This window comes from Pristis pectinata, chromosome 7 (assembly GCF_009764475.1).
Source record: "Pristis pectinata isolate sPriPec2 chromosome 7, sPriPec2.1.pri, whole genome shotgun sequence".
In the NCBI taxonomy this organism is placed as follows: domain Eukaryota; kingdom Metazoa; phylum Chordata; class Chondrichthyes; order Rhinopristiformes; family Pristidae; genus Pristis; species Pristis pectinata.
In genome coordinates this window covers 76,201,898-76,228,143 of record NC_067411.1, presented here as the reverse complement: position 1 = coordinate 76,228,143, position 26,246 = coordinate 76,201,898, and the positions used below count along the sequence as shown (strand labels likewise).

Here is a 26,246-nt window from a genome sequence, read left to right as displayed (position 1 = left end):
TCTTCATCATTTGATAGTAAGAATGTTCTCATTTTTGTTCTCATCAAACATTTGTTTAAAGCTACTCATTTATTAGCATTCACTTATCAAATTGACCAGGACATGATCTAAGCATTGTTGCTTAATTGAATGCAATAGTTTTGAGTCATACCCCCTATGATTTGTGTGTTTTAATTCATAAACTAACACAGGCATACTGCATATTAAATTTATCAAGCAGTCCCTTCCTGTTAGAGACTTTGCACATTTTAAAAATACAATATGTCTACATAGAGCAGTGTGTTCATTCGCTGCTAAGTGTACATGAACTCTATTCCATTTCCACAAAATCTTAATGGCAGTAAATAATTCTAATAAAAATAACACTAGTGCTTTTCTTATTTTGCAACTACAGGACTGAATCTTGATTCTCAGCAAGTTCTGAACAACTGAAAGACATATGTTAACGTGTGTGGTTTTGGTTGGTTTAAAGAGTAAGATTCTAAACTTTTGCTGTGTCTTTAACTTACAATTTTAAGCTTTTGAAAGTAAAATTTCTTTGTTATAACAAGAATTCTATGGCAGATTTGGATTAATTTGCCAGTTTTAAAAACGTTAATTTCTAAAGCATTGCTTGGGAACTGGTTGTCAATGAAGAAGCATCCACTGGAGTAATTTGTTTTGGAAGGGTTCAAGTGCCTTTATTGAATTCATTAACCTTTTTCTTTCCTATGCTTTCTTGTTTGCCCCACTCTACCCCCACTAGCTCCTGCCCACCCCTCTCCAAAAACCCACCCAAGACGGGCAGCATTAAGAAATGACTGCTTTTCAAATGACCCAATGAATGTAGTTGTTTGTTTGGGGATGTATGACCCACGTGACCTATAATCTGATTGAAAGTTGCAGCTCAGGCAACATGGTTGGATTCACTGATGGATGGAAGATTAAGGGCTGTGATTAACCGTGTGATTTGCAGGCTTGGAATCTGTTGCCAAAGCAACATTCATCAGATGCAGTCAGAATTTCAAGTGACCAAATGAAATTCAGGTGGTGCACCGTTTTCTTTTGCTTTTCTATTTCTCCTATGTGGCCTGCACTTCAAAGTGAAAAATAAATCTTTGATGAATCTGCTGTTCACCCTTAAGCTGTCTGTTACTCATCAGATACCAAGTTGCAGTTCAGTGAACAGAAGAAAAGGTTTTAATAAAAGCCATGCCACAGGCTGTAATGCATCATTTTAGGCTTCTAATTACATTACAATGACAAATATCAATGGTGACAACAGCAATAACCTATATCCCTTAATAGCTGGTTGGAAAGGATTTGGGGCTCGTTGCCATTATATTAGAGTCAGTTTCAAAGGAGACTATTAGGAGTATGTATTGGCAGTATTATTGTCTGATAACCCAGGTCTCTGTGAAAGGGTCTGTAAATAAATGATGCCTCACTATCTGCCTTTCCCAGAGGACAAAGGAGGGCACCTTATACAGTGACCATAGAAGTGCGGTGTTGCTGTGGCAACATTCCCTTTTAAATTGGGAATTTTGTTGAATTTTCTTAACTTTTCTAGCCTTTATCTTCAGACAAACAGTGCTTCTGTGAAGTTTAATTTTTTGTCTTCACAATTAAAACTAAGTGATAGTGATACTAGGATAATACCATGATGCTAGGCTAACACCTCTCCCACTGTATGTTTTTCACTCCCAAGTCTGGGTTGTTGGTCTGAAGGCATTAATTTTTGGGATGTGGTTCAGAGAACTGACAATCCTATGAAACCTAAGTGCAAATCGAGACTTCAAGCCACTTGATTAATTGATGTGGGGAATATTAACCCTGACGAACGATGAGTGGTTTAGGGGCAAATGGAAGTAAAGTATTTAATATTTTCAACCCAATAATAGTTCATTATTATTAATCCAAGAATATTTCAACCATTTAATGGAATCTGAGAATCTCTCCACATTAACTGGATTTTTATTTAACGCATTTTCATTTTTCCACAGCTTGAGGGAATCCCAGCAGGTGAAAGGTGGATGGGGTCAAAGATGAGGACTGGGATGGGTAATGAAAGGTACATCAGAAACAGCACCAGCCTGTTCTTGCATCCTTGCAGGTGCACAGCAGACGTTGTCACGAGAGAGTTGCAGCTTCAGGAAGCCATTCCTTGCACACAGCAGAGGCTTGGTTTGCTTGATCTATCAGAACGTCAATGTCCGAGGCGGCTTAGGATGTCATTTCAGGTGACGACAGATCTTTGCAGCCTTGGAGAAATCTGTTGCCTCCTGGATCTGATGGGCCATCTCGACATAAGAAAATGAACATAACTGGTGATTGTTTCAAGCTCTGGCAGAGGATCATGTAAGTTATTGTGGTCAACCACTTAATAATGAATCAGGCAAGTGTTAGATGTCTTATTTGCAAGAGTCAACAATTGCTTCAACTTTGAACACAGCACCTACATGTTCTGACAAGCCTTACTGCTGGCAGTGCTGCTGACTGTCTTGCCAAAGTGCAGATGTGATCAACTCCACTCATGCTGGATATGTTCAAATGACACAGGAAAGAAAAATTGAGGAACTTTATGTAATTGGGAAGCCCTCTACCTTTATTAATGTTCAGGTGGCCAGTAATCACAAGCAGATCTTTCTCCAGGTGTGCACCAGATACCATTAGTTACTGCCTTAAATCCTTCATGCTGATACATTCTACCCTCCCTGATGTATTTACACCTCCAGGCCTGCAGAGTGTCCAGTGACAGCATGGCAGATGACTGCAATGAGAAGCAGATAGGGGAACTAAAGCTATCTGTTCACTAGAAATGTAATTGAGCAAGCTGTCAGAATGCTAACAGCCCTCGTGTAGATTTGCTGGAGCTTTTCTAGAGGGTTTAAATGAGCTTGGCAGGGAATGGAAATGTTATCATAGATTCAGAAATTTGAAAAGCAGAACTGGTAGTGGAAGACAAAATCAGTGAGTTTGCCTTATCAACACTGGCATCACCCCCTTATGAAAACAGTTGGAAAATGTTAATTGACTATTATTAACTCTTTTACTTCCACATTCAGGTTACTTTTTATGGTCCTAATCTTTCCTTGGTCATTCTCTTGCTTTTTATGTGCTCGTCTTTGGTTTTTATTTGCCAACATATTTTTCTTCATGCTCTTGGCTTGCCTAGTTTCACTTTTAATTTCACTCTTTTTTTGGTTCTTCCAGGCTTTCCACTTAGTGATTGAGATGGGTTTCCTTTTTGTTTGCCTTATTCTTTGCTCTATGAACCTTGTCACCCAAAGGCTCTGCATTTGGCAGCCCCACTCTTTTTTTTTACTCTAGAATCAGGTTTATTATCACTGACATATGTCATGAAATTTGTTGTTTTGCAGCAGCAGTACAGTGCAAGACATAAAAATTACTATAAGTTACAAAGATAAATAAATTGTGCAAAAGTGGAAAAACAAGGTAGTGTTCATGGACAGTTCAGAAATCTGATGGCGGAGGGGAAGAAGGTGTTCCTGAAACACTGAGTGTGGGTATTCAGGCTCCTGTACCACCTCTCTGATGGTAGTAACGTGAAGACGGCATGTCCCGGATAGTGAGGGTCCTTAATGATGGATGCTGCCGCCTTGAGGCACTGCCTCTTGAAGATGTCCTCGATGATGGGGAGGGTTGTGCCAGTAATGGAGCTGGCTGAGTCTACAACCCTCTTTTGATCCTACACATTGGAGCCTCCATACCAGGCGGTGATGTAACCAGAGTGCTTTCCACTGTACATCTACAGAAATTTGCAAGAGTCTTTAGTGACGTACCAAATCTCCTCAAACTTCTAATGATGTAGAGCTGCTGGCATGCCTCCTTTGTGATTTCATCAATGTGTTGGGCCCAAGATAGATCCTCTGAGATGTTGACGCCCAGGAACTTGAAGCTGCTCACCCTTTTGCTCCTATGGCCCCATATGTACCCTGAACTCTCATGAACCTCCTTCTTAAATCAGATTTGCTTTACAGGTAGCTGTTTCTAGTCCACTTCCACTAAATATCAGTCCAGTAAAAGTAGCTTTACCACAATATATAGAACCTTCATTTCCATTTTAACTTTTCCATAACTATGCGAAATCCAATGGAATTAGCATTGCTACCCCACAATATGCTCTCTCATCTGCCCAGCTTCATTCCCTGAAACTAATCATCTGCACAATGCAGACATGAGAGGTTGTAGATGCTGGAATCTGGAGCAAAAAACAAACTACGGGGGAATTAGCGGATCAAGCAGTATCTGTGGGGAGAAAGGAATTGTTGGCGGTTCTGATCAAAACCCGCATCAGATATTCTGAAGGACACAGGGTGCATGGGAACACACACCACAAGTGCCTTGTGGCATGTCATTCTGACTGGAACTAATCACCTTTTATTCTTTCTTGTCTGATCTAAATTCTGCAACTCACCGCATTGTGGGAAGACCGTCTGAAGGTCTGCAACGGTTAAAGAAATAGCTGCCACTATCTTTGAGGGAAATTGGGGATGTGCAATAAATGCTGTCCTTGCCCGTAGTGCCCACATCCTGAAAAATGAATAGTTAAAAAAAATCTACCTAATTAGCCAGATGGTAATATTGTGATCAAGTTAAAGCTTTTCCAAAGAATGCATTGAAGAAAATGTTGGCTCTCCCATCAAATGGAGTGTACCTTCCCTTTCCAGCAAGTCAGAAGGTTCAGATTTAGTTATATTTTGATAATGTACCATATGAATCCAATAGGTACGTGATTTGCTTCTGACTTCTGAAAGTTTACATAACTGTAATGGATAATTTGAGGTATTTTAATTTGGAAGCTCAGCACAGAACTTGTAGTATTGTAATGACATAAATATGAAAGACTCAATTTATACTTGCTGATGGGTAATGCATTTTAGCCAATTATAGCAAGAGTGAGCTATAGAGCAAAAATTGAGAGGTGCTGCACAAAGGCTACAGTATCAATGTCGGTCTTTGTAGTGCATAGACTTTCTTGACCTATTTGCATATGAGTGGATGTAATATTTTAGTAGACTTTTCCTGCTTCCAGTTCAGACCAAAACATTTACTGTTATAATGAATATAGACCTCTGACTATATTGTCTTGTTCACTGTGGCTTTTGATCTAATGACATGGTTTTGTTTCTAGTCTGCTAATATATCAAAAATTCCAAACTGTTCAAATAAAATTGTCGTTTTGTTGGATAGATAAAGATGACTGGTGTTACCACAACAGAACTTCCACATGATGCTAGGGTACCTGTGAAAACTTGTGTTGCCTTACAGTAGGTTGTCTAAGATAGAAACTGTGTACAGGAGTGTATCAGTCCATTTGATATTATGTTTTATCTTTGATATTATATTTTTATTTTGATATTATCTTTGGCCCTAGTGAATTATTATTTGAAAAGTGAAAGTTCTTTCAGCTTCGTAAGTTGTCTGATGTAACTTACTTATTAAAATGAAAGCCTAACTGCCAACAGGTACATTCTTCTAAAAAAAAATGTCACTTTTAGGTGTTTCAAAAAACGCAGCTGAGGAAAGTTGCTGAACGGAACATCGAGATCTATATTATTAACAGTAAATATGTTCATTTACGCAGGTCAGATTGATGATCTTGTGGTCCTAATTGTAGTTGTATTAATGCAGCATCCAGACCATTGAGCTAAACTGCTTTTCTTCCCCCACTGGTCGTCAGCAATTACTGTATGAAAAGAAACTGGCAGAATTCAATGTGACTCATCTTTGTGAAATGTAAACTTCTGCCAAGGAATTTGGAAATCATTTACTTCAAATGTGCTTGGTGGGGGGGGGGGGGTGGGTGGTGGAGGAAGAGGAAGAGAAAGCAGGACACATTGACTTTGATGATTTACTTGGGTGTAGGAAAGAGGTTTGGCCATTTGCAGGGTCTGTAGCAAGGCAAATCTGATGGGCTGGAAGGAATTGCTTTTAACCCATAGCTGTGCTGCATTTGTACTTGTCTACTTGTTTCCAGCTAGACTTCCTGAGATCTAGCAAACATGGTGTCTATGCGTTGAAAATAAGTCATATTAAAATGGAGCCACACAGGGTCTTATTTGCTAATCCATTTCCTGAGAGTGGATTGATTGGCTGCCTTTGTGAAAATGAAACATTGGCCTATTGTGCTTTGCGTCTGACCATCCATACTTAAGATTTTGCCCTGCTCTTCCCTGTTTAAATCATTGTGGAAACAAACATCCAACTAAGGCAAGTTTTGGGAATGTCCAGGGTCCAGCACTCCCAAAGGTGCTGAAAGTGCCTGACCTGAAATTGAATTGTTTAGTTCTCTGGGTATGAGGCGATGCTACCCAGGTAAGTGTTTGGCCTCTATACATTCTAATCTAGGCCTAATGCCTGTTTTAGAACTCTTAATAAAATGTGTTCTTCCTGAGCAGAGCAGGAGTTAGGCCTGTTCCACACGAATCTTTCAGGTATGGATGTGGCTGGTACAAAAATTACGTGTGAATTTGCATTTTGTGTTTCAATTTGTGCTGATGAAGGAAGAGCAAAAGTGTTTATCCCTGCTGTGGAGCACTTTTGTGAGGTATAAACAGACTCCTTTTGCCTGCCTTTCTTCACTAACCTCTCCCTTGCCTTCATCCACAAACATCTACCCTTCTTCCAAAGCCTCTATTCCTGTTGATAGCTTTAAACATACTAGTTTTGATATTACCTGGCACTTTGTTCCTATTGTTTTAATAGGGTCAAGACCAAATTTTAGCTTGACCCTTAATCACTCCTTTGTGCCATCATGATTTCAGTCAAAATTTTACCTTGCCTTGTTAAGCTTGGGCATACTAACATTTAAAAAGGACTCTGTAGTCCTGAGTATCCCTGGCAATCTTTTACTACTCTCTTTTACCTGCTCTCTAAGTAATGCAATCTTTCTTTTGTGTATCCAGTCTGTTTCCAAGCTTTCCTTTCATCAGGTTTCCTCCAGCTTTCTTGCTATTCATTGTTACTAACATGTTTAATTGGATCTCCCTTGAGTTAGAGAGCAAAGAAAATCATAAATGTGCTTTTGTAGGGAATGTAATCAAACTTGAAATGATTAAGCAAGCATCTTTGTCATTTGTAATTATAAAAGCATCTTGTGACCTTGTTTTTTTTTTGTTGTGCATGTGTTAAGGGAAAAATGCATGACTTTAGTCAAACTGTGACTTGTCACTCTCTAACTAAACTTGAGCATTTAAAACAAAAATAGCATCTACTTTGTCTGGAGTACCTTAATGCAGATATTTATCTGCATGCTCTTACAATTCTGCATTCTAAATGCTGCGTCATTATATTGTTTAACTCGTCTAAAATTATGGTACATAACATTTTTAGATTTTAAACAATTTTATATCAGTTGTAAAGCAATAATTCATTAAGCTTATTATTAGAGAAACTGTCACATGGTCAACAGTTCTGAGCTGTAACATTGATTCTGGATGTTTGTGCAAGCAGATGTGTTTCTCTGTGCTCCATTTATTCAACAGTCCACAGTAAGCCCAGTGAGAACGTAATGCACAACACTGGTGACAAGGATGGTATGGATACTGTGCAAGTCCTTACAGTTTGAAGTGAGACTGGGTAAGTTGGTAATTTAGAAGGAAAGTATGGTAAACACCAGGATGGATCCGTTTTTACAATATTGGAAAGGAGCACTTATGAATTGAGTTAAACAATTGCAGACTAGACACAATGGGACATGTTGGAAAAACTTGGTAGCTGTGATAGTTTGCATGAGGTGTTTAGCACATAATTAGAAAAAATGTACATATTCTTTGCAGCAAATAATATCACAAAAGTGACAGAAGAAAATGCTGAGGAACAGAATGTTGTAATCCATGAGTGTAAGAAATCCATTTTCTTGGGAGAAATCGGTTGTGACACTGGTTATCTTATTGCCACCATGCAGTAGAGTTGATATCCTGTTTGATAATACTAAAGGCTAGCTTGGCACTGGCTGAAATTTTTCAGTTATATGTTAGGTATGTTTAATTAATAGGCAGGGAGAAGCAATTGCCAGTTGTATTGTAGATTTGAAGAACCTAATCAAGACATAATTTTGGAATGTTCTTGGACCACATCTTGGTGGATTTCCATACAGACTAGCAGATGACTGCATTCAAGTGGTACCCTTTGATATGCAAGGCCTTGCCTTCAAGTAGGTGAGTAAGATTGCTCTGGTGAAGGAGATAGTATTGGAAACTCATCATGTCTGTGTCATCATCTTCATCAGACCTCTGTTATGTGACAATAAAAAAGGTATAGCAGGAAAACCTTGGGCCACGTAAATGTGAAAGATCAGAAGTCTTGCTATTGATATAAGTGAATGTAATTTCAGTAGGTCCATCTGGGCTTGCAGCCAGAGTGCTGGACCATTAATCCAGAGTTTGAGTTCACTGTGGTAGCTGGGAGATTTAAATTCAAGTAACTAAATAAATCTGAAACTTTTTTTTTAAAAGAAGAAAGCTAGCCTCAATAACAGTACTCATGAAACTACCAGATTGTCATTAAAAACCCGTCTGGTTTGGGGGAAAAAAAATTGTCTTCCTTTCCCCTTCTGGCTTATGTGTGACTTCGGACCCACCAAATCACCAGTGCAGTTAACTCTTAACGGCTTCCTTGGTTCAGGTGGCATTTAATTATGGACAATAAGTGCCACTGTTGCCTGTGACATTTGCAACACACAAGTTAATAAATTAAAATTAAAAAAAACACACATCTGCAAGGGCAGAGACAACATCTGAATACAAATTGGGTGTGTTGTAGTTATTCTGAATAAAACTGAAATTAATGAAGAGCGGGTGATGTGTTGAGTGGTATTAATGATACAGACTGGGGCATTGAAGAAGGTGAGTTTAAGACCACCATCAAGGTAAACAATTTGGAGTGTTGAGATGCACGTTGATACGACCACAACTTACTCGGTGAAGGGGCAAGATACCTACGGACACAAGTGTAGTCGAGCTCTACTGATCAGGAGCAATTACATAATGTGTATGTAAGTACTTAAGGGAAGTGCTGGACACCCAGTAGGAGATGGTGTGCTGTTTTTCTCAGGATGCCAAGAAAAGTGACGTGCCAGTAGTTGTGGTAGTCCATACCTCAAAGCTAACAATGTAGGGTAGAGACAAGGAGCAAGGGTATTCTGTTTGAACACATTTCTCCTGCGGCAACAGAGAATCCCAAAGAAAAACCTTGCAGATATTTGAAATATAATATAAAAACAGTATGCTAGAAATACTCTGACTAGGCAGCACCTGTGGAGAGGGAAATAGAGTTCATGTTTTGGGCAGACGCTTCAAAATGTTGATCCTTTTTCTGTCGCCACTGATGCTGACTTGCCTTCTGAATATTTCCATTGTTCTCTCTATGTGCATTTTAGTGCAAGCAGGTGAGTTCATGTTAACCTCCAGAGTTACCTATTCCAGCTCTGACACGTGGCAAAGAGGGGAGAGCAGGGATTCGGGTAACCTGCTGCTTGTTGAAGTGAAGGGGAGAATCCCAAAGCAGAAGGGACAAATCAGGAGTCGGGGGAGAGATTGGTAACGTACATTAAAGTGGAGGAAAGAGTGACACTGAAGTAAGAGGACAATGCAAGGCCAGATGAAAGGAATCTGGAAAGATTAGCAATGCTATGAAACTGCACCAGAAAGAGGTATATCTGGAACCGGCAGTTACAGACGTACAAATTGGATCCAACAGAAAACTTGTTTTATATGGATTTTGAAAATGAGCAACAATTGGAAAGTAGAAGCAGAATTCTGGAATGTGTGTTCACAATGGTTGGGGCACAAGTAAAGGTGACACTAGATTGAGGGGATGCTTGGAAATTAAGGGAAGGATCTGAATATAATCTTATAGTTGGGATTATTTGTGGGAAAAGTTTGACTTGTATTTCTTAGAGAATTCCACATTGAGTTTTTCTATATTAGAAAAACAGGAACAAAAGCAATTAAAGCCCAGTGTAAGGTTAGTAGAAGGTGTGGCTACAGGTATACAGCAAATCCAAGCCAATGTGAAGCCTAACACAGGAGATTAAATAAGGCATCTGCCCCATGTACAGATTCACCAGTAAAATTTTTATGTCTGCCAAATTACTGGTAATCTTGGAACTCCCACACAAGGTCTGTCAGGTACAGCTTGAATTGGATAAGTTGTGACACCACAATGGTGACTTCAAGAGCAAACTGAAGATACAGAAGTTGGGATATCATCTGTAGTTTCCTCTCGATTATCTGTAGCTCGTATGTTTCGGGACTGCAATGGAGAACATTTGTCGAGGCAAACGGCATAAAGTATTCTCCAGAGAAAAACAGTGAGAGACAAAATCGAAACCCAAGATTGGTGTATGTTCACAGTATCTTGGAACTACTTTGAAGGGATCAGCGTTGCCAGCAGTACAAGAGGTTTTGATTTTACAAGAAGGAGTCCATTCTCTATGGGGAGAGTAGAAATTAGATTGCAGAGATGATTCCTCACAATTTCAGGAAGATGCAATGAGTGATGCATCAGACACATATGTTTCTTTTAATAGATCTCAGTAAACAAAGTGATTGCTTACTAAAATGAATGTACATCCATGCCTGTTGATACCTACATCTTTTTCTTGCAGGGTTCATTTCCTTTTTCTTATTTTTAGAATTAAAGGATCTGTCTGGTATAATATTCAACTAGTACAAGTATAAACATTACCTTGATGTTGTTACTGCTCTAAGGAATGTCTTATGGTTCACTGTTCTTTGAACTGCAGTGTTTATACAGAAGCTCGCAAAATTGGCTTAAAGTTGGCTAATATAACAAACAGATCCACAGCCTTTGAGAGTTTATTCAACACTCCACAGCACTGCCCATTGAGAATCTAATGCACAGCAGACATAAACACTTGCAACCCAGCAGGAAAACAACTATTTGTGTTGGGATTAAAAAAAAAGTTCCCCAGAATAAAACTAAAATTTCCTCTCAAACCCATTTTCTCCTCTATTGTTCATCTGTGCGGATTTGACAAATAATTCATCAGCTGAAATATAGTTTAGTATATCAGTGCAGTACGTTAACTTATTCTTCTCATGAATATTTCTGTCAAACTGCTGCTGTTTCCTCTTAACTGCCAGCCTCTTACTCTCCTCATCACATCTTTTGATTTACAATATAATATTTGGTTTTGTTTAGAATTGCTTAGCAATTGCATCACAGAAATGGGATATTTGATCTGAGAAGTCTGTGGTACCTGTCCTCACTTGGCACTAATCCGAATAATTTATACTTGTCTGTTTCCATATCTCTTATTTGCCATTTTCTTTCAGCCACCGTGCTGACTTATTTCATGAATATCATCATGGACTCTGTTTCATGTATTCTGCTTCATAAAACTCGTGTATATAAATAGTTTCTCCTACTGCCTGTACTAAATCCCATTTTACTATACCTTGTTCCGTTCTTATTCACTCATGGGATATGAACATTGTTGGCTAGGGCAGAGTTTAATACCAATAGCCTCTTGTGCAGTAAAGTAAACATTTCTACTCACCCTGCCCTAACCTTCATAATGTTAATCATCTCAATCAAATCAATTCATAATATCCTTGAATGAAAACGCCCATTTTTTCAAGATGTTATTGTGTTTGTTTCCTCATTCAGGGCATTATACTAGTGAACCTGTGAACTAGAGAAACAAAGAACTGCAGATGCTGGGGAGGAGGGGAGAGCAGATCCACTGTGGGGTGGGTAAAAGGTAAGAAGCGAGGGGAAGAAAAGGAGGCTAGGAAAGTGAAGAAGAGGAGAAGCATGGTGGGGGTTTGTGGGGAGGGGGGGTGGGGATTACGTAAAGTTGGAGAATTCAATATTCATGCTGTTAGGCTGCAAGATTCTAAGAGGGGAAAAAAGAGGTGCTGTTCCTCCAGTTTGTACTAGGAATTCTCCTGCCAGTGGAGGAGGCTGAGGACTGTCATATCAGTGATAGTGTGGGTGGGGGAGTTGAAGTGACTGGCACCGGGGAGATGCAGATCACAGTTACGGACAGAGCGCGGGTGTTCTGCAAAACAGTCCCCTAGTCTGCGTTTGGTTTCACCAATGTAGAGGAGGCCACACTTGGAGCACCGAATGCAGGAGATGATATTAAGGGAAGTGCAGGTGAATCTCTGTCTCACCCGAAAGGACTGCTTGGGTCCCTGGATGGAGGTGGTGTAGGGGCAGGTGTTGCACCTATGGTGGCAATCGGCGAATGAGTCGCGGAGAGAGCGGCCCCTGTGAAAGGCAGAAAGGGGTGGGGAGGGGAAAGGTAAACTTGGTGGTGGGGTCCTGTTGGATGTGGTGGAGAATGACATGTTGGATACGTAGACTGGTGGGATGAAGTGTGAGGACAAGGAGGACCCTATCCCTGTTGGGTCTGGGAGGGGTGGGGGTTAGAGCGGAGGTGCGGGAAATGGCAGAGATGCAGATGCGAGCTGTCTTGACCACAGTCGGGGGGGAAGTCCCAGTTCGAAAAGAAGTAGGACATCTCGGATATCCTGGAGTGGAAGGCCTCATCACGGGAGCAGATGCAGCAGAGGCGGAGAAATTGAGAAAAAGAGAGAGCATCCTTGCAAGAGACAGGGTGGGAGGAGCTGTAATCGAGGTAGCTGTGGGCATCTGTGGGTTTGTAGAAGATGTCAGTGGATAAGGAATCTCCTGAGATGGAGACGGAAAGATTGAGAAAGGAGAAGGAGGTGTCAGAGATAGTTCAAGTGAATTGGAGAGCTGGGTGAAAATTAGTGGCGAAAATTTATGAAACTGTCAAGTTCTGTGCGGGTACAAGAGGTGGCACCAATGCAGTCGAGTCAATGCACCAAAGAGGACAAGTTCAGCCAGGAGGAGGAGAATGTTAGTGGAAGGACGTAGCTATGGGCAATCGCATGGGCCCCAGCTATGCCTGCCTTTTTGTTGGCTACATTGAACAGTCTCTGTTCCAAGCCTACTCCGGCCCCATTCCTAATCTTTCTCTGCTATATCAACGACTGCATTGGTGCCACCTCTTGTACCTGTGCGGAACTCGACAGTTTCTGTCTCCATGGATGCTGCCTGGCCTGCTAAATTCCTCCAGCATCATTGTGTTTTTCAACCTGTGTTACACTTCTTTAAAGGGCTGAATATCCTTGCTGTATATCAGAGGCCATGCTTAATGGAATACTCCAGGTGGAACCTTACTGAAGTTTTGTATTGATTTACCATTATATCTTTACTTTCATACCTATATCTCTTGCCAGTAAACCCAGTATTGAATTATTATCTTTTTTGATCCCACCACTTGAGGTATTAATTTTAATATCTCATGAACTCTAATTTTCTGCAAGTATTCAAGTCATTGATTTTACAAAGCAGATCCAGATCAGGACTACTAACTTTCAGAAATTTCTAGAAGTTGACCTTAACACTTGCTTTGTGTTTTTTTCCAATTCTTATCAGCCATTAATTCAAGTTTAATGTTTCCCCCTAATTCTGTATTACTTAATCTTCTCCTGGTTAGCTTTGTTATGGTAGATGTCAAAGATACTACGAAAGTCTATGAACATCTGAGCTACTGCGTTTTCCCAATCCACCATATATTCTTAAAGAACTCTTATTTAATATTCATTTCTGAAATGTGTTGCTCCTAATTATTTTTTCTTTATCCAGATACTTAATCATTTAATTTTAATTAAAGCTTTCCCTACCACATATTTTAAACTAGTTATAATTACCTGGGTTAGTTTATCTTTTTTGAAAATGGGTATTGTATGGATTATTTCCAGCACTCCTACCTCCCTTCCATTCATTGCTCATTAGCTGGATGAAAATTAGATGATTAAAAATACTGCAATTAAAATTGATATACTTTAGTCTGTGCAAATTATTATTTCATCATTCAATGTTGTTGTACCTATTCTTGTGAAATAATCTCTGACACATTATCCTTAGTAAAGTGACATGGCCCAGTTTGTATTTTAACTATACAAATTAGGGTTGTCTCCTGAATACCATCTGTTTACAGGCTGGCCAGTTGTATCACACATCCTCTTGTAATATGGTCTTCAATGTTTTTTGCTAGAAACTTATTTCATAACTTTCTGCTTAATTCTCCTTCAGTCATAACTTTTAACATCTGCAGCTTATTGTCTGTTATTTAAACCTTTGACTTCAGCAGAGTGCAAATCTGCCAAGAATATCTTTGTCAGTCCCTTTTATAATCCTGTAAATTTCACCTTAAAGTTTTCTTTTTTTTTCCCCAAATAAAACTAGTTCAATACACAAATATCTTGCACTAGTTACAAAATGGTTGCATGACTCTAATTTCTCAAGGACATTAAGGTCCTCTGTCTGATTAGATGAACAATGCTGTTGCTAACATTTCCCAATGTGAGCTACTTGTTTATCAGTTAAATTATCTGGAATATTATTCAGGGTACATTGTAACTTTAGTTCTGATGTGCTTGATGCAGCATTTGAGTATTTATTTACAGAACAATTCTTCCTTATCATCCCCTCGCTAATATTTTAAAGGAGTAATCAAATTTAGTTTTCTAATGAATTCTTTCACAATGACTCACCAAAAAGAATGGATTATGTGAATAAAAAAAATCAGATTCAGCACACTTATTTGCAGACGACCTTGAAACAAGTGTAGGTTTAGACAGAATGTCGATACTTGATTTCCTTCACATTTGGTTAGTAAATATGCAATTGTTTACTGTAAATGCAAAGATGTTAACAATATGAGCAGGAGGATTTGTATCCATCAAATGTTTTGCACTCTGTTTTATGTTTGCTTAATACCCAACCCCCAACTCATCATTTCAGTCTATTATAGACATAAACTGTTTTGTTGTTATAGGTTAACTGCATTGAAATATCTTACTCATGTTCAATTATTGACCATTAACATTAAGCAGCTGCAGATTGGGTATTGGCAGGGAGGCATTCAAACTCTAATGAGAGTGATATAATAATACAATTAAATCCTTTAATACTGCCTTTTAGAGGGATGGGGAAAATGGGTGGGAGGAGGGATAGATGGTTGGTGGAGGGTGTGCATGGAGTAGGGAAAAGTGGGGAGAGGGACATGGGTCAAGTGGGGGTTGGTGGGTGGCAGAAGTGAGATGGGAGGGATTGATGTTTCCTTTTGATCCTGCTGAACCTAATGGCAGGATCTGGTTAACAATTTTTAATCACTGTTTTCTGGTCACATCCAACCAAGATGAGGTGTCCACCAGTCTGTCAGGTGGGTAAGTCTTCAGCATCTGGTTGAAGCCAGGGAGAGAGGAATGTGGAAAGAAAGGTCAGATGGATTGGTGTCAAGGTATAATATATGAACATAATAAATTAGAACGTAATAGGAGCAGAAGTAGGCTATCTGACCCTTCAGGCTTGCTCCACCATTATTCAAAGTCTTGGCTGATCTACCTCTGTGCCGCTTTCCAGCACTATCCTCTTATTCCATGATTTATTAATGCCCAAAAGTCCACCAATTCCTGTTTTGAATGAACACAGTGATTGAGCTTCCACAGCCCTTTGGGGTAGAGAATTTAAATGTTTCACCATCTTCTGACTGAAGAAATTTCTCCTTGTTTCAATCCTAAATGTCTTGCCCCTATTTTCAAACTGTGTCGTCTAAGCCTAGACTGTCAGAGGGAATGTGGTCCCTAGAGCTAGCCTGTAAAATAAGTACTTTGTAGGTTTTGATGCAATCTCCTCGCGTCCTTCTACAGAATATAGTTCCATTCTACCTGTTTTTTCTGCGCTGCCCCTGGAACCAGTCCATTAAAGCTTTGCTGCACTCCCCCTGTGTTGCTTACACTGTTTCTTGGGTAAGGAGACCAAAACTGTACACACATACTCCAAATGTTGTCTCAACAAACCCCTTTGTAAATGCAGTAAGACTGGCAGTGACAGGAAGGGATTGGTCACTAAGTAACTGAATCCTGTAGTTCATTATTTCCATGGCTGTAAGGTTAAATCATTCTTTTACAACAAGATTAAACTGGAGGTGGAAGCCTCATTTATAATATTTCAGTGATCAACCAGTTAATGAGAGGATTTGGTTGCCTGAAACCAAAGATGAGATTTGTAGGTGGGGGTTTTAACTAAATTGAGTTGGAATTATAAATCAAGATGTTTGTGGTCAAAATAGATATTGCTTGTAAAATATATGGAGGGTGGCTTCTTTAGATGTGTTCAAAGTTCAAGAAGGATGGTTCTGGTTAATAAAGTAGGACAGATAAATGAATTGGAGAACATTTGGGAAAGTAAATTCTGAAAAAGTAATGTTTGAAGAAAACTAGTGAGAAAATGTGTCAGATAACTGGTAGCAAAAGGAAGGATGGGATCACAAAGTTGAATGAAGAAACATGTAAACTTAATATTTTGCATTAGTTTCTATCCTGGAGGGTGCATGTTAAGAGTGAATGAATAGCAAGTTCCACTTTGTATTCAGGTGCTTCTGCATTTGACATTTACGTGGCTAAGGATGCATATTCAAAAGTAAAGGTTGATGATACTAAAATTAGAAAAAATAATTGGTAATTGATTCCCAGAATGTTGAAGGAGGTTTTGCAGAAGTCCTAAATTGTGCCAAGTGAAAGCAGATATTACATGCCTGAAGTAAGGAAGTTATTGCCAGGGAGTGCAGACCAACTAATCTGATCTTGAATGCAAGCTTCTATTCTTAATGATCTGATATAAACTTAGTAAACACTTAGAATCATGGGCCAATTAGAAATTAGCAGCACAAATTGTTTTAAAAATTGTTCTTGCTAACTTAGTTACAGTCCTGGGATGTTTGCTACAGTTAATATAGCTGCTTAATAACATGCTGTTTAATAGACTCTTTGCAAGAGTTACTACATAGAAGGGTTAAATTTAAAGTAACTACTTCCATTTGAGAGGAGGTAAACATGATAAACATACCACTTGTGTGCTGCAAGCAGTTCAAGGGACAGTATTTTCAGGGTGGTGAGCCATTATGAATGGCAAACATATTGTGGAACTATTCATGGATATGGAACAGTTCATTGATCAAAGAGGCTGGGTCAAGAAAGCTATCCAATTCTATAAATCTTATGAAAATCCTTCAAGTTCTGATGAAGGGGCATTGATCTGAAATGTTGACTGTTTCACTTTCCACACGTTGCTGAAATGCTGACTTATCCAGCATTTCTGTTTCTATTTCTATAAATCTTATGTTCACATGAGTAATGGGTTTTACCCCTGTAAAGTTAAGTCTGTGCTATCTAGGCAACTGAACACCACATCACTTGTAATACATACTATTTTTTTTGTAGATAGCTGAAAAGGTTTATATGCAGAATAACGGCTTCAACGAAGTTGTGGAATGTCCCTAAATTACATAATTTACAACAAGGCAATTGACTGTCTATCCTTTCCTTCTTAACTTCATTTTACAGTTTTATTTGAAAGCTGAAGCCACTCCTAAAAATCTATCATTTAGATTTTAATTATTTTACTACAGTTGTAACACTGAGCTAAACTTGAGTTCTACAGCCAGAGTATTTAGGGTGATCTAATTTATCAGGATGTATCTGTCCTGTTCAGTTCAATCTATTTCTTTAGCATTTTCTACTCAGTGGCTATTCTTCAAATTATCTTTTTAAAAGAAAATACACTTGTATCTGCACAGTGCTATCTGATTCACTAAAGCATTCTTTGTCCTTGAGTACAGACAAGAAGGACCTCCACTTGGTCTGCTGTGCTGGGAATATGCCCTCTATTGGTGTCCCTCCAGCAATGAATCATCCTATGTTTCAGTGTGGAGAGGTTGCCTGTGAGGGCTGGTGATTGGCAGGCTGGGGCAAGCAGTTTGATACTCCCCATTATTATGTGGGGCTCAGGGCCGCACCCTGGCCAGCATGGTGAGCGCCGACATTGCTGTGGACTGTAGTGGCTGCTGCATGTGTTGATACACTGCCCTGATCTTGTGGTCTCACTCATTCCCTCCTTTTGGATGTGATGAAGCTCCTGCCATGGCTCTGTTTCGATTGCACAACTCCCCAGCAGCCTTGAGATTTTGCCATGATTATAAGGTCCACTGGGATCGTTGGCCAGGGACAGGATCTGTGCCATGTTCCTAGCACAGCGGCACTGTCAAGAATGCATTTATAACGCTCCTTTTTAATACTGATTCCATTAGCACTTTCATCCCTGAGTGCTTTCTGTGGCATCAGTGCAGGCAGAATTTCAAGACTTTGTTTAAATAAAAAATTGTGTTTCTGATTGAGGAACTAATTGCACTATAATTATACATCTATTTTTGCATTTTTTTAAGAGAGTATTATGCTGAGCATTTGAAGGAGCAGTTTATTCTTTCCATGTTAGTTCAAGCAGGTAAAGACTCTCCAGTTCAGGCAAGTTCAACTTTTGAGGGAAATGGGTAGGAAAGAAGTAGCAGTAAAACTGGTCACAATGAGGACAGCTTTGATCTCTCTTTAAAAGGGGATTAAAAGTGGGGTGAATGACGGGAAAAGACATTAAACATGGGTAATGTGTGGAGAGTACTAAAGAGGTGAGGTAATGATGGGTGGATAAGAAGGGGTAGTACGAAGGTATACAATTAAGGTTTATTTTGTGCTAACAAAATGGGAGATACTCTGGGTCACATTTTTCTTATAACCTTCACCTAAATTGCAGGCATGAGCCGCCACAGCACCCCACCAAGTTTTGACTGCCACCTTGTCTGGTAAGAAAAAAAGACAGAAGCAGAAATGGCAAGAACAAAAAAATGAGAGACTGGATTGGGAGAAGAAAATGCATCACAGAGTCACCAGAGGTCAGGGATGGAGACCTCAGGATAGAAGTTCAATCTCTGTTGTATGTTCTAAATACATGATGTAGTAACATATATTTACTTTGATCTTTCTGCTTGAAATTTAGTTTCACTGAAGTATGCATTACTAACTTGCACATTATCATACTTCTGTCCCCATAGTCTTGTATTGAGCATCACAGGAGATTGACTAGTTAGTGTAATATAGTATTAAATTTTTATATAAAACAAAGTGCAGACTTAAAAATGGCATTAAATTATATTTGTAAAGATTTGGCCAACTTTTCCTGGCCACTAACTTCTTCCAGCAGGGTAAAAGATGATGGTTTGAAAATTTACTACCTGTATGGTGGCTAGCAGGAATGTGACTAAATTGAATAAGTCACTAGCAACGAAGGATATGGGTTGAAGGAGTTTGCAATTTGGCTTCGGCAAATGGGAGGCAAGGGTTGGGCAGCTTCAGATAATTAAGGAGATGATGGGGAGCATGTAATCAATGTAAAATGAAAATATGAATGGAGGGGCTATATTTCTTGATACACGTCTTGGGGGAGAATACACAATGGGAAGGAAATGTAGGAATGTGAGGAAACATGAGAAATGAATGTAGGGGGTGCTGTTGAGATGGTGGTTCAGTATTTTGAATAGTGGGGAAAAGAAACAGAAGCCAAGAGGAACCAAGGTGAAAGAAAAAGACGTATGTTTGTAGTCAAGGCAACAAAGGGACGAGCAGCACACAAAATTGCCAAACCACAGACTAGGAAAACGTGACAGTGGTGTACTGAGAGCTAGGGAGTTGTTTCAAGGAGACTAATTTCATATCTGGCTTGGGGATTAGAAGGCGGAATTGGTGAAACACAAAACCAGAGTTTACTTTTGAAAATTGTTTTCATTGATCTGTGCGTTAATACTGGAGATATTAAGTACATGCACAAATTACTGTTGCCATACTTTGAATTGTTCTCTGAATTACCACAAGAAATCTCCTAGATATATAATATTAGGGGCCAGGAAATGAGTCAGTAAAACCTATGTGCCTTTTGCCCTTACTAGAAACTCTGTTGTATTGATAATAAACATTGATAGGTCAAAGGTAATCCATTGTTTCAGGTTCTGGGCACTCCTTTTATAGGAAATACTTTAGATCAATGAAAAATCCACCATGCAGATTTATTAGAAGGACCTCAATATGGAAAGATTAATTAAGGGAGGTTTTAGAACTTGGAGCTTTTTAAATGAAACAGAGAGGATTCACAAGTATGTAATAGCTTTTCAAGATATAAAGTTTTGAGAAGATCAATAAATAATCAAGGCATAAACTCAATGTTACTCTTTATTAGCAAACAGAAAAGTTTTATTGGAGTATCTTTTCATCTAGTGGGTTGATGGATACTTTAACCACAAATGTGAGATAAAATCATTTAAAAGGAAATTGCAAAAGTTGGGGATTATGAGGCATAGACAGAGTGGACAGCCAGCATCTTTTCCCCAGGGTGGCAATGGCCAATATTAGAGGTCACCTATTTAAGGTGCATGGAGGAAAGTTCGGGGAGATGTCAGAGGTAGGTTTCTCGTACAGAGTGGTGGGTGCTTGGAATGCACCGCCAGGGGTGCTGGTAGGGGCCGATACGATAGGGTCATTTAAGAGACTATCAGATAGGCACGTGGACGAAAGAAAAATAGAGGGTTATGAGAGGTGAAGTAGAGAGGTGGATAGATTGAATGGGGATAAGGTTTGTATAGGTCGGCACAATATCGTGGGCCAAAGGGCCCATACTTTGCTGTATTGTTCCATGTTAAGTGGAATGAGAACAGATAGCTCAAGCTTAAAGTTCAACACGGGCATGATCGACCAACTGATGGCATTCTTTGCAGTAATTTCTAGGATTCAGTGAATGCAAAGCTGTAACTTAATCGAGGTTCTGATGAACTAACAATGAGAAACAAAGTTTGAAGGATAACATATTGTTCCCAAACTCTGATATTGGTTTACAGATTTGAAATCACTTCAGGACACTTTCTTCTTTCATAATTTGCATGGCAAGCCTTTGGTAAATAAATCTCAGTAAAATCTCAATCTGAATGTCTAATTTTAAGAATAGCAGTCACCTGTGACACTTATGGAATCCTTTTGTATTTGTCTTTAATAATAATTACGTTTAAAACTATTTTGAGATCTCCAATTGAAGAATGTTTGCAGGCAGTTCCTGGATTACAGCAGGGTTGTGTTCCTGAGAACTGTTCATAACTCAAATTTTTTTGCAAGTCTGAAATGAACAAATACAGTGTGTGGGAAAGGATCACAGAAATGGATCTGACGGGAGAGCGAGTAGGTGGGGGGAGTGAGTGAGTGAGTCTGCTCAGTGCTCCCAGTTCCGATCGGCTCGACCCAGCCCCTGATTGTTTCAACTCCTGGAGGTGGGGGGGTGGTGGGTGTGGGAAGAGGATATTCATGGAAATGCCCTGTTCCCATCCAGCAGAAGCAGCCTGCAGCCGGCAAATCCATCCAGGCAGTCTCCCAAGTGCTTGTTTGTATGTGCGGGTGTCCGTAAGTCAGGGATTCATATGTTGTAAAACTTAATAGATGTAAAGGAAGGTTTCTCTGTCAATCTAGATGGGGAAGAGTTTCCACTTTAGATAAACTCAGCATAACAGATGTAAATATGTACATCACTGCTCCCATTTTTAAGTGGTTTTGAGTTTTAACTCTGCTCATTTGCAACTCACTGGATGCTATAGGGCAGAATTTTAAAACTATTTTGTTTTGCCTTATCTTTGACGAAAACAGCTTAATCAAACCTCAATCTTAAATATGTTATTTTAAGATGTATAAATACATGATATTTAATGAAAATTGGTTTATCATTCCATTCAACCATATTAGTTAGCTGAAATTAAGGGAAAAAAAGAAATTTCTGGAAAAAATGTCAATTTCTTACTAAATTAATGTAAAAGAGCAAACAAAAAAATAGAAACTTTAACTGTTTTTGCACCCACGGGGTCTGCCTTCTCTTAGAGCCTCCCAAAGGGACTCAAAACTATTGTAGTGTGTGGAAATACTTAATGTTGAATCATTTACTCTTGGGTTATTGTAAGTTTTATTAATAGGAGTGCCTTGGAGTAATATTTTAAAGACCAACACAAAAGATTGCAGACACTGGAGTTGCTTTGTACATGTTTGCACTTAAACTTCCATGATCTTTTGCAGTGGCTCAATTGTACTGAATAAAACATTGTAACCTAGTGGAAACAGCAGGCCCAGATGTTTGTGATGACACTTTGAAACAGGATTTATGAACTTGTGAATTTTGATTCTTGAATGTGGTGATGTGTTTTTTTTAATACTAGGTAGGCCATTTCAGACTACTACAAACTTGTAGAATGTTGCATTTGCTCTTTTTCTAACATCAACTCTTCTGAATCTTATGACATTCATCCAAAATCACTGATCTTCTCTGATGTAGTAACATAAATAATGTAAACTGTAGCTTTTGCATTTCAATCTAAAATCTAATCTTTAATGATAAGTAATAATTCAAGGCCAAAAATGGTTGCCTAAATTTTTAACTCCTGATATGAGCTGCTTCTAGTCCTGATGGCTCTACTTGGGGATTGAACTATACACAGGCTCCTGGTTAAACCACCAGTCATGCAATGATGCCATTACTGGGATTCGAAATACCTTGGTGGTTTCTAACAAATAGCCTTTCCAAGGTGGAGATTAAAATGTTTGTTTACACAATTGCAGGAAGACAGTGACAAGTGAGACCTGCACATGATTTTGACTGCTCACCTGCAATGCTGATAGTACAAGGTTCTACTTGTCCCAATGTTTCTTCTTCTGATCATATAATTATATTTCAAAGTTAATGGATCTAACCTGTAGGTTCAAGATTATCTGATTTTTTTTTTTGCTGATGTAATGTTCTCAATTATATTCCAATAAATGTATAATTATTTAATTATTGATACAATGGTTAGAAATTGTAAAGCTTTCAGATGGACTAATTAAGATTTTATGCTGGTTATATAAGTGTGGATTTTGTCTGAAATTAGGTATAAAACTCAAATTATTTTTGCTGATTTGACTGTTTTATTCATGTTTACTTCATATTAATCCCACACATCAGGAAAGTTTGTAATCCATTCTATTTTTAATTGTAGTTGGAGATTAGCTGCAATAGAAAATAAAGTAGATTAAAAAGTTAAATAGCTTCCTGAAGGTTGAGTAACAAGATGATGCAGTTCCCACTATATGTATTTCAACTGTATTGCACTAATGACCAAAGACATGCTTGTTCTTTTGTCTTTCAGGCTGAAATTGTCAAGAGACTTAATGCCATCTGTGCCCAGGTCATTCCTTTCTTGTCTCAGGAGGTAAGTTCTACTTTATGTTGCAATTTTATTTTGATGCTGATGGTGTGGATGGCACTTGGCTTACTTCAGTGGTTTTCTTGAGGTAATTTCCCTGTTTAGCTCTGGACTGCTGAAGAGTGCTGAAGATTTGACTTCCAATTTGACTTCCTTTCACTTGCTTTCAAATCTTAATAAAAATGCAGCTCTGCAATGGATGGGATAGAGAGAACTTAAAACTCTTGTGTTGAACTGTTTTTAAGTCAATATTGGTATGAAACTAAATTTATTTTAGAATATCTGTTACTTTCAATGTTAAGTGTATATGAATCAAACTATTTAGGCTGTTTAACCTTGTATATTTGTGAAATTTATGGCAATATAATCATGCATGTACATTCCTTCACCATACTTTTTCAGATAATGGTAACTTCTGATGGAATGGGTGGTTAAAATGTATCTGATTGGCTTTAGTTCACATATAAGCCTGGACAATGGTGTAGTGTGGACAATTTGCACAATGTTATAGTTACGCACAGTCTTTGTCACTTATGTCATGGCCAATTGTAATAAACTTTGAAAAACTGACCAACATTCATAATTTAAAAAAATAACAAGCAGGGATTGGTGAGGAAATTGTTGATTAAGTGGCCACTTGATACCAAAAATACAAAATAAAAACTTCATTGTGATTTTATTATGTAGTTGATTATTGAAAGATGATATGCTAAATGAATTATGAATTTAAAGATATAGCATTATAACAGTAGGTATTTTTTAGTCTGAGTTTCTTCCACCTCATAATTAGATTTGTTCACTTTATCTTGCCATTTAAAGAGCATGCTAAGGATAAGGGTACTTGTACTTTCATTGATGCTTCAGCAGATTATTCTCAATGCTAAGTGCCACTGAGTGTGATGTTTAAGTTGGAAGTCTGTATTCAAATACCCGGATGTGGTACACTTACCTGACTTCATTAAATTGTAAAGACTAGTAAATGTCTTTTGTTTGGGTGCTTCACTGCATCTTCCTGTAAGTCTTTGAATTTACAGAAAGTACACAACTGAGAAGGTATTATGTATAATCTATTAGATGCTGCAAAAAAAACCAAGGTATTTAACAATCATAGAGGTGGAGTGTATTAAGGCTTGAGGCAGTCTTTGTAAAGTATCACAAATTTACTTGTATCATGGTTTTCATAACATAATGTATTTCTTATCTATGTTTACTGAGTCTTAGTATTTGTAGATTAAGTTCAGATTTTTCTTAATAGATTTTATTTTCTTAAAAGTGAAAAATAGCAGATTTTATTTGTTGATTTGCAACCAATTTGTAATTTTTCTTTTCAGTTATAGTTTGTCCTTTAAGTTAGAGTTGAAAAAATCAGTTTATCAAAACCTTTTGTTAGTAAACCCTTAAAAGGGATTGGATTGAGCAGTTAAATATGCTCTGTGATAATTACATATGGCATTGACCAGTGAGGTTTTTTCAATCTTATGTTTAAGGAGGATGTAATTCTACAGAATGCAAATGAAACTGACATTATTTGCTTTCTGAAATTCACTTTCAGCACCAACAGCAAGTGGTGCAGGCAGTGGAACGGGCCAAGCAAGTGACCATGGCTGAGCTAAACGCCATCATCGGGGTACGTGGTCTTCAAAGTCTGCCCCTTACAGTGTGTATACCCATTTTATTACTCTCCTCGCCACTGCTGGAGCCAGTTTGACATTTAAAATGAGGGAGATCAGGTGTAAAGGGATCCATTATTTTTGAAATCTGATTTTAATTTAAAAGTACAGGCATAAATTATTGCTCAATTCAATCTAGCTATTGCAGTTGAATATTGTGTGTGATGAATTCAAGTTCCACTCCACATTTTAGAAGAGAAAAATCAATAAAAAGTGACTGATTAGGGGTGCACCTATTTTTAAAGAAAAGTCATTCACATGAACATTTAAAATTTAAGTTATCTGTGCCAAATATTGTGTGTTTTAGGAACATCATGATGTTCTTTGGCAGTGGAATTAAAGGCCTCTAAATGGTTTTGTTTTCCCTAAAAAGTGGAATAATTGTTCAGATTATTATTTACCATTACCATTCTGTATTTGGTATACCAAAGGGAGACTGTAAGCAATAGAGTTCTTATCTAAAGTGTAGCCTTTCCTGGCATAATATGTGCAAGTCTGGTAGGATTTTAGTCATTGTGATTTATAAGCACATAATGTGTATTTATTCTACAATTAGATTTTTATAGTCACCAAAAATGTTAACCATAAAAAAGAAAGTTTGAATTAATGTGACAAAAGCTTTTTTTTTCACTTTGCTCCAGATGTCGTAAATAGACTTGTTCCCTCTGGCAAAGTGCACAGCTTACCATCCATCATTATTTGCTTTGTTGAAGATATCTCATTTGCATCTGTATCATTGCTATAAATGTTCATGAATGATCAGTTGAAACGTTACCTTAAAATTTAGTGCTGGTTATCATTACATCAGACTTGCATATCTTATTGTAAACTTTTGATCTCTGCAGGAACCTAAATGATTGAGCGTGATTGTAATTTCTTGCTGTGATTAATATGAATATGCTAGAATCTGCTAAAAAGGTTCCTAAAGTCACTAATTAAAAAAAAACTTGTTTCATGAAATAATGTAAGAAAACAATAAATGATTACCATCCAACATAGACTCTTTGAATGCCAACATTTTTAATATTGTTTTAAAGCTCAGAAATATTGTCTCATACATTTTGATTGCATATTTGCTTTTAAGCACCTTTCACCTTTTGGGATCTTGTGTAAGCAGCTCTGAGCCTAATGGCTTACTCCTGCTTCTATTTCTAGTTCTTTTGTTCATTTATATCAGGGGCATCAGCCTGCAACTCTACCATAATTTCCCTGGAACCCTTTAGTGAGGGACCAACAAATAACAGAATAAATGATTTATACCATTTTACTAAGAATTCAGTTAGTTTCCCAACAAAATTATGCTGCAAGATCAGGAGAGCCCAATGTATTTTCCTTTAGTCTTTCTTTTGAAATAGGATTAAGGTTTTTATCCAATGGTTATTTTCTTAACCAGTTATCATTCAAATATATATAAA

General features: G+C 38.2%; 1 protein-coding gene across 3 annotated transcripts in view; it reads left to right on the top strand.

Annotated features, from left to right (window-relative positions):
* LOC127572213 (transducin-like enhancer protein 4) overlaps positions 1–26,246 on the top strand; it is a 111,260-nt gene that overhangs the window by 18,179 nt on the left and 66,835 nt on the right. For 2 of the 3 annotated variants that reach the window (XM_052019154.1, XM_052019153.1), the window contains exons 5-6: positions 23,105–23,167; positions 24,714–24,788. In XM_052019154.1, coding sequence (XP_051875114.1) covers positions 23,105–23,167; positions 24,714–24,788 — 138 coding nt within the window. Of the gene's footprint in view, positions 1–23,104; positions 23,168–24,713; positions 24,819–26,246 lie in introns of all 3 variants that reach the window. The other variant, XM_052019152.1, reaches the window with a different exon arrangement.